This window comes from Microtus ochrogaster, chromosome 6 (assembly GCF_000317375.1).
Source record: "Microtus ochrogaster isolate Prairie Vole_2 chromosome 6, MicOch1.0, whole genome shotgun sequence".
NCBI lineage: Eukaryota > Metazoa > Chordata > Mammalia > Rodentia > Cricetidae > Microtus > Microtus ochrogaster.
In genome coordinates this window covers 77,441,107-77,450,721 of record NC_022013.1, presented here as the reverse complement: position 1 = coordinate 77,450,721, position 9,615 = coordinate 77,441,107, and the positions used below count along the sequence as shown (strand labels likewise).

Genomic DNA, 9,615 nt, shown 5'->3' with positions numbered 1-9,615 from the left:
TTTTTTGGTTTTTCGAGACAGGGTTTCTCTGTGGCTTTGGAGCCTGTCCTGGAACTAGCTCTTGTTAGAATTGAGCAGAAGTTCACCTGAAATTTCCTGCTGTACTTGGTGTAAATTAGTGGTACTGTTTTAGTAATGGGAGGGTTTTTAAAGCATGAAATTCTCCTTAGCTGGTGTTTCTCTCTTTTATTAGGTGTAGTTGGATAGTCTTTGGAAAAGACTTTTAGCTTTTGAAATTTTAAAAGCAAAGACAGATTTTTCCATCAGGATATTTTTATATACTCATAGAAATTAACACAAGAAATTCAGCCAAGTAAACAATGTGTTTTTCATCTTTCACTGGTATAATTTGAGGCTCCATTTGAATTTCCTGAGAGAAAATGGTTCTTAACATTTTGGAAGATGGTAATTACTATCAGGATACTATTTCTATGGCTGGTGAGACTGCTCAGCAGATAAAAAACATGTGTGCCTGGTCCAGTCCATAACCTTTGTGCTGCAAAGAGAGAACCAGCTTCTGCAAGTTGTCCTCTGACTGAGCGTTACACACACACACACACACACACACACACACAGAGAGAGAGAGAGAGAGAGAGAGAGAGAGGGAGAGAGAGAGAGAGAAGTAATTTACAGAATGGTCTCCTGGGGGTTGGTTGATGACTGTGGTAAAGAGCTTGTCATGCAGGCATGAGGACCTGAGTTCAGATCCCCAGGACCCACGAGAACTGACTCCTTCAGGCTATCTTCTGTCCCCCACACTGTGGCACAAGATTTTTTTTTTTTTTTGCCGGGCGGTGGTGGCACATGCAGAGGCAGGCGGATCTCTGGGAGTTCGACGCCAGCCTGGTCTACAAGAGCTAGTTCCGGGACAGGGTCCAAAGCCACAGAAAGTGGATAGCAGTAGAGGATGACACTCAGCAATGAATTCTGGCTTCCACCAGCGTAACACACACACACACACTTTACAAAATGGATTTTTACACAAGACACATTCAGATTGCACAAGCACGCAAACAATTTTCATTTATCTGTGGCCTCTGTATGTCTAAAATTTTAAACTCTTTAATTATTAAAATTGGATATACATTTAATGTGGCTATTAAATATTTTGAGGCCATTTGAGGTAACTGTATGTGTCCAGCATGTTATAGTCGCATATTTAAGCATCTTGAGTTTTTGGTTTGTTTAGTTTTTTGGTTTGTTTTTGTTTTGGGGCTTGTTTGTCTGTTTGTTTGAGACAGGGTTTCTCTGTGCAGCTCTGGCTCTCCTGGAACCCCATCTGTAGACCAGACTGGCCTAGAACTCAGAGATCTGGGATTAAAGGTGTGCATCACCATGCCCAGCACATCTGCTCTGATGTTTTTAAGTTTAATATTTGTTATGTATACAGTGTTCTGCCTGCATGTATGCCTGTATGCCGGAAGAGGGCACCAGATCCCACCATGTGGTTGCTGGGACTTGAACTCAGGACCTCTGGAAGAGCAATCAATGCTCTAAACCTCTGAGCCATCTCTCCAACCCCCTGTTGTGCTTTTATACAAGCTTCAGAGATTCATTTGTGACGTTTTTAGTTGTGAGTAGGTACTGTAAATGATCTTTGCTGGTCACTGTGTGTGGCAGAGGAGGCTTGCTGTGTGCCCAGGTTGGTTTTGAACTCTTGGACCCAGGTGATCTCTTGTCTCGGCGTCCTTAGTAGTTGGGATACAAGTATGTGATGCCTGCCATGCACAGCATGGTTTTGGTTGTTGCTTAGTTTTGAGATTGTATTTTAATTATAACATTCCTCCTTTCTCCTTCCTCCCTCCACGCTTTCCCATATACTACCCCTCCCCATTCTTCAAATTGATGGCTTTTTAAAATCAACTGTTATATAGTCAAGTAGTATATGTACTCAGTATTATCAGGGCTGACCATTTAAGGGCTGAACAACTAGTTGGTGTGCTCTGCCTGGTGAGGACCACCTGGAGAGGTGGGAGCACTCCCGGCTTTACTTAGTTGTCTGTAGTTCTTTGTGTACTGTTGAGCCTCGTGGGTTTGTTAGTGTCTGTGTTTTTGTTCTACAGATGAAAGAGCAGAGGGAGAGCATCTAGGCTGGCCACAGTTAAGGAGCTTAGTGTTTTGCAGAATCTGTTTTGCTTTCTCAGATAGCCAGAGGGAGGGAGGAGTCATAGAGAACTGAGTTTCTGTTTCTGCTCACTGTGCCCAGGCAATGTTCTAAACATGCAGTGTAAACTACATGATATAATTTAGAGATGCTCACTCTTGTGAATTCTTCATGGAATAAATCATTTTAAATCCCTTTCCTGCTAACAGAAGTTGGAAAGCCCGTGGTCACCATACCCCTTGAAAAGGGCCTTTTGTATACCTACACTCATCAAAGTTGCTTCTCACGTTTTCTTCCCTGGGCCAAATGTTTCTGGCTTCTTTAGCTTCTTATCTAGGTCTTATTTTCAGGTTCTTCAGTCATTGGGACTGTTTTCTGGTGGACCTGTATCTTTTTAATGATGAAAAGCAGAACTTTATAATTTTGTTTAGATGACCTTAGGAAAGGCATGTTCAGAACCAGTAGCATAGCAGAGCTGGGCTGTAGCTCAGTTGGCAGAGTATGTATCTGTTTTATGAAGCCCCTGATCAATTGGTGTCGTGGGGGATTCCTATAACCCAGCCCTCAGCAGGTGAAGGAAGAACCATTTGAAGTTCATGTCATTATCAGTTAAATTTCAAGTTCAAGGCTAGCCTGGACTACAGAAACTTGAGCAGTACAGAAAGATGACCTTCTGTTTTCTTACATATCTCTTGTCTTAAGGGTGTAGAGTGTGTTCAGGTGGCAGGCCAGCCTTGTAACAGACACACGTGAGGTCTGCCATTTCATTAGTGCTGAAGCCATTGCTGAAGTGTGTTCTAAGATTCGTAAAAGCAAATTATAATTCTTCATATGATGCATAGAGAAACTTCAATAACTGCATCTCATCAACTGATTTCGTATAGCTAGTAAACACTCATCAAGCTTCTGTTCTGTGCGTCTAAACCCTACACCCTAACACAATCACTACGTCTTACAATGCACACCCAGAAATAATGACCAAATGAACATTCTTTTTAGATGTGATAGTTCCAGGAAGAAATAATGCAGGATAATAGATATGGACAGAAGTTCTGGGGACAAGCTTCATCTCATAGACGCATGATCTGACTGTGACATTTTGACGATTGTTAGCCCTGTAGGCCAATTGTTTCTTCCACCTGCTTGTAATACTCATTCAGCGTGTATTAAATAACCTTCCTCTCATCACCTGCCAGATTGGCTCCTGACAGCAGGTATTTGCTAATCTGGGCTATTCACTGCATGTGCATTGTTGTCAGGGAAATTGTGTAGATGAGGATAAGAAAGTAGGGGTCTAGAAAGATGGCTCAGCAGGTAAGAGTCTTTCAGAGGACCCAGGTTTGAGTCCCAGCTCAGACATTACAACTGAAAACTGTCTATAACTGCAGTTCCAGGGATGTATGACGCCCTCTCCTGCCCTCCTTGGGCACTGCATGCTGCACATGGTGCATAGACAGACACGCAGGCAAAACAGCCCCACACATAAAATAACGATACGATTAAGAAACCATATACAGTTATAAGCAGCACTGTGTCCAACAATGTCTATTGGTGTAGGAATCTGGGACTTGACGTCATGCAGGTCTCCCAAGGGATACTATCTCTATGAAAAGTTGTTTGGTGCAGTGCTCAAGGAAGTGGGTGGTATGGGACCTGCGTAAGAGCTGAGGCTGATTCCACACCACCAGCCCTTTCCCTGGACCATCCCCATCCCAAGACACACACTGGAGCTTCTTTTTTTAAAAAATTTATTTAACTTTGCATTGGTGTGAGGGTGTCAGATCCCCTGAACTTGAGTTACAGTTAGGAGCCGCCATGTGGATGCTGGGAATTGAACCTGGGTCCTCTGAGAGAATAGTCAGTATTCTTAACCACTGAGCCATCTCTCCAGCCCCCACATTGGCACTTCTATAAAAGCAGCTCTTCTTCCTGTATTCTCCAGGTCAAGTGAATGCAGAGCTCAAGTTGCATGTCCCTCTCAACAGCTTTCTTGCCGACCTAATCCTACAGCAGCAGAGCTGTCTGTCAGATGCTTCCTGCACTCTGTTCCATGTAACTGTGGTGTATCCCTCTTAGTTTTCTGAGCTACACTGTTATATTCTTGCTCACACTGTATATAGTCCAGGCACCCAGTAAGCTGTGCTGGCAGCAGAGCTCCCCGGTTCAACTTCTCAGAGCATTGCAGGCTTGTATGTTTTAGAATGTTTGTGCGCCAAAGCAGAATTCCCTTTTATGATTATGTTCTTTTGTGGCTTTATGAAACAGGGTTTCTCTGTGTAGCCCTAGCCATCCTACAACTCTCTCTGTAGTCCAGGCTGGTCTCAAACTCATAGCGATCTGCCTACCTCTATCTCCTTAGTGCTGGGATTAAAAGTGTGCGCCACCACTGCCCGGCTTTTTATTATGTTCTTAATGCAAAATTAACATTAAAAATTAGGTAACCCTCTCTTAATCAAATGAACATTGCTCCCTGTATCTGGATGGGTAAAGACATATTTACACTTTTTTTTCTTGACACAGGGTCTCACTTTGAAGCCCTGTTGACTTGGGATTCACTGTGTAGCCAGGCTGACTTAGAGTTCACAGAGATCCTCCTGCTTCCACCTCCCAAGTGCTGGGATTCCAAGTGGACCACCACGCCGGTTTAGTTGTTTTTTTTTTAAAAGATGTATTATTTGTGTGTGTGTGTTATGTACACATGAGTGCAAAAGCCTACAGATGCCCCGAAGCTAAGTTAACACTAACAGTTCCCTAATGTGGGTGCTAGGAACTGAACTTTGGTCCTCTGAAAAGTAGCATGCACTCCCAACTGCCGAGCCATCCAGACCTGGTCCAGCTTTTTATATCCGAATTCTACAAATTCTAGTGCTCATACTTGTGGGGCAAGAGATTTACCCACTGAGCCATCTCCTTAGACCCCACTGAGCCATCTCCTTAGACCCCAAGTGTTTTCTTTTTTAGCGGTTTTTACTTTGGGACCTAATTCTCTTGTGTTTCTAAGTTGCTAAATTGACACATTGTTTAATTGTGTTTGTAATTAAAGTTATATCTTGGTCAGTCTCTTGCCTTTTGTAGATATTTAGGTTATGATTTTTTTGTTTTGTTTTTTTGAGACAAGGTTTCTCTGTGTCTTCCTGGCTGTCTTAGAACTCACTCTCAAATTTACAGAGATCCACCTGCCTCTAACTTCTGAGTGCAGGGATTAAAGGCATGCACCACCACCGCCCAGCTATGCCCATACTTCTCCTTAATATGCTGCTGTAATCCTGATTTGCAGTCATCATGCCCTTTGCCATCGTGCAGGGTTGCACAGTGCTTCTCCATCTCAGACTCTCCCACGTCTGCTTTATCTGCTCCATCAGACCTTCCTTTGTCAGGCTTGTGCTTGTAGGGTTTGCGTAGTTATTCTCCAGGTGGACTGCTTTCAGTTTCAGCTTCCCTGCTCTGCTTTTACGTGTGTGTGTGTGTGTGTTTTGTGTGTAGGTCAGAGAACAACCCTTGGGAGGTTTTTTTCCACCTTCCACCACATGGGTACCAGGAATTGTACCCAGGTCAGCAGTTGGCGGCGAGTAGTGTTACTTGCTGAACCATCTTGCCAGATCCCCTATCTAGTGGTTTTTTTTTGTTTGTTTGTTTGTTTTTTTTTTTGGTTTTTCGAGACAGGGTTTCTCTGTGGTTTTGGAGCCTGTCCTGGAACTAGCTCTTGTAGACCAGGCTGGTCTCGAACTCACAGAGATCCGCCTGCCTCTGCCTCCCGGAGTGCTGGGATTAAAGGCGTGCGCCACCACCGCCCGTCCCCTATCTAGTTTTATAGGAGCTGTGACTTTTACACATTGCCCACTCTCCGAGTCTGTGTTTAGGGGACAGCGATAGTAGTGCACTGGGGGAGGAACATGAACCTGACACCTGAGGGTACTCTGATAAGTGAGGCAGAGAACCACAGACCTCACAGGCTAGTTCCCTAGGAGACTCTGCCGCTGTGATGATCACCATGGCCAAGAGCGGTCTGGGAGGAGAGGGTTATTTGGCCTACACTTTCACGGCAGTCTACCGAGGACAGACTTCAGGACTGGAGATGGGACCCGAGGCAGAAGCCATAGAGACAGTGCTTACTGGTTTCTTTCTTACCTACACACCCCAGGGCCACTTACGCACAGGGGACTGAACCCTCTCACGTCAATCATTAATCTAGAACATGGCATTCGAGGCAAGCCTGGTCTGCAAGAGCTAGTTCCAGGACAGCTAGGATTGTTCCACAGAGTAAACTTTGTTTCTGGGGTGGGGTAGGGGTGGGGTGGCCCACAGCCTTGCCTGCCTGTACAACAATCCAATGGAGGCATTTTTATCATCTGACTTCCTCTTCCCAGATAACTGTAGCTTGTGTCAAGTTGATAAAAGCCAATCAGGACGAAAGCCAAGCTATAAAGATAAAGGTTTTTTAAAACTGTTTTTCAGTAACAGTTACCAACTCAAGCCAATAAGAGAGGTGTGTTTTTACTTGAAATGTAACTAAGAGTATTATTTTATAGGCATCATTTTGCTTTTTACTTTCTTGCAGTTGGTGTATGAATTCTTCTTGAGATTCTTGGAGAGCCCTGATTTCCAGCCTAGCATTGCAAAGCGATACATTGATCAGAAGTTTGTACAACAGGTAAGGGACTCTTAGATCTCAAATCTTATCTTAGCACTTGCTTATTAAGAGTAGTCATTCAAAATGTGATTAAGTACTTAGTAATTGTTCTTGACAAACAAAAGAGGCTTTGAGGGGTTGGCAAGACAACTTGGGTCAAAGCCCTTCCTGCTTTTCCAGAGGCTCTGTGTTGAGTCTCCTCCCCAGAGCCTGGTAACTCCAGCTCTGATTTGGTGGTCTTCTGACCTGCACAGGCCACACTTTTTTAAGTAGCTGTCAGAAGTTAAGAGTTTGTATCAAGGATGAGCGAGTGCCCAATGCAATCAGTCAAACTGCGCTTTCTGCAGCTCCTCAAAAGTTTGGGGTGACCATTTATTCCGAGGGTGAAATCCTGTTTAAAAACTGTAAGCCTTTGAAACGCTGAGCTGCCAGGGCAGAAACCATGGAGCTTGAGCTCTGGGCGCCTTCTGGACACTCAGCATCAGCCGCCTGTCTTCCCTCTCCTAGCGCCACAGGTAAAATAAAATGGGGTACCTCTATAATTAATTTCTAAGAATACTTTTCGTTTGTTTTTATTGGCAAGAGCTTTTAGACAATTTAACAGCCTCTTTTAATCATCTGAAATTGTCTGACCCTAAACAGAACTGAAAAGTGACCCAAGAATTTCTCTGTCCATTGTCAGTACGTAAGCCTTGTTAGGGATTTGATGGTGAGAGCCTTTCAGACCACTGTCGGGTGTCCAGATGTTAAAGATCCCTCATATTTAGAACTGTTCCTGGCTCAGGGATGGTAAACACCACCACCTGCCTAGCTAGCCCTTCAAGAACTCTTTATAATCCACACAAGATTAGATGTGCGCTTACAGTACGATATGTACTCAGCCATGAATAAAATCAGTCGGATGACAGTGGGGTCTTGGGGGCTATTGTGGAGGAAGGCACATCATTTTCTCGTATGGTTCTCATGTGGAATGCACTCAGCACCTAGTGAAGCCACATGCACATCAAACTTTCAGATGACAGCAGGTTGAGGGGAGCTTGCTGCTTCAGCCTGGTGCTCTAGGTACCCAGAATGCTGGGCTTTTCTGGGGTGTGTGGGTGTAGTAATTTGAGCAGCTGCGGGTTGCATTCCGCCACCCAGCTCCCGCCACTGGCTAGCTTTACCCGAAATGACAACACACAAACTGTATTCTTTTAAACACTGCTTGGCCCATTATATCTAGCCTCTTCTCGGCTAACTCTCGCACCTGAACTAGCCCATTTCTAATAATGTGTAGCACCGAGGTACGCTTACCGGGAAGATTCTAGCCTACGTCCATCCTGGGTTGGAGCTTCATTGCATGTGTCTGCCCGGGAGCGGGGAGCATGGCATCTCTGAGCTCACTTCCTCTTCTTCCCAGCCTTCTGTTCTGTTTACTCCTCCCACCTATGTTTTAACCTATCAGGACCAAACAGTTTCTTTATTGCTTAACCAATGAAATCAACAGATTGATATATGACACTCCCACATCATGCCAGGAAAGCCTGGCATGGCAGGAACCATTTTCTATCTCTACACCAAACTCCTAAACTGTCTGGGAAGCCAAGGCAACAATCTGATTCCAGCAGTTCCGTGTGCTTCCTACAGGGGCCTGTTTTAAGGAGGCTGCTTGTTCATTTTCTGGCAGCCCAGGCTTCCGAAATAATCACACAGAAACCATGTTATTTAAATTACCGCTTGGCCCATTAGCTCTAGCTTCTTATTTGCTAGCTCTTACATCTCAGTTTAACCCATCTCCATTAATCTGTGCATCACCACAAGGTCGTGGCCTACCAGCAAAGTTTCCAGCAGTAGCTCCGTGGCTTCTCCCTGACTCTGCGTCCTTTGTCCCAGCATTCAGTTTAGTTTTCCCTGCTTAGCTCTACTCTACCCTACCACAGGCCTAGGACAGTGTCTTTATTAACCAATGGTAATCCCAGCATACAGAGGGGATCCCGCATCAGCTGCCTCTGGGGCATTAGGGTTGCTTCTGTAAATTGCCATGTGAGAATTCTCAGCTTTTAAAAGTTTTAACACTCAGAATAGGAGAGATTTGTTAAAAGTCTGGTGTTCGGGGACCCTGTATAATTTAAATTTATGTTCTTTCTCCAAAGAAGACTAAGATGTAATCATTGTTTTTTTGTGACACAGAACCTATCATTTGAACACATTACAGACGTTAAGCTTGTTGTAAAATCTGATAAGGCAGAATATTTAGGGAGAATGTTGAAGATTTCATAGGCAATCTTGCAATTAAAATTAGAAAAAAAGCGGTTTTAGCTCGATTATTTTTTTAAAGTAATTTGTCAGATTTTTCTTAAAGCTCCTGGAGCTTTTTGATAGTGAAGACCCAAGAGAGCGCGACTTCCTGAAGACGGTTCTGCATCGGATCTATGGGAAGTTTCTTGGGCTGAGAGCGTTCATCAGAAAGCAAATTAACAACATTTTCCTCAGGTAAACTCATCCTTTAGAGTACTCTTCTCCTCGTGCCGTTCCTTAAACCAAGCCCCTTTAGGTTAATTTTGATCTGACACCTGACCTAGCTGAAGGCTCTCTGGGTCATTCCTACCCATCTTGAGGTTCACTTAACGGTTTAGAGGCACGTGTCCTCCTTTTCTGGGTCAGCAGTGATCATGAGGACAGTGTTTGATAGATGAAAGAATTCGCTGAAAAACTTTTTCTGAGCTTTTTTTTTTTAAAAAACAATCATTATCAAACCAATGCCTGTAAAAGTGCTTTCTTTAGGTTTAATTAAAATCTTGCTGGGCATTGGTGGCACACGCCTTTAATCCCAGCACTTGGGAGGCAGAGGCAGGCAGATCTCCGTGAGTTCGAGGCCAGCCTGGTCTACAGAGCGAGTTCC

At 44.2% G+C, this 9,615-nt stretch overlaps 1 protein-coding gene across 1 annotated transcript in view; it reads left to right on the top strand.

Moving 5' to 3' along the window:
* Window positions 1-9,615, top strand: part of Ppp2r5a (protein phosphatase 2 regulatory subunit B'alpha) — a 46,164-nt gene that overhangs the window by 30,193 nt on the left and 6,356 nt on the right. Inside the window, exons 4-5 of the mRNA XM_005348882.2 lie at window positions 6,663-6,755; window positions 9,076-9,206. Of these exons, the coding sequence (XP_005348939.1) occupies window positions 6,663-6,755; window positions 9,076-9,206 (224 nt within the window). The remainder of the gene's footprint in view (window positions 1-6,662; window positions 6,756-9,075; window positions 9,207-9,615) is intronic.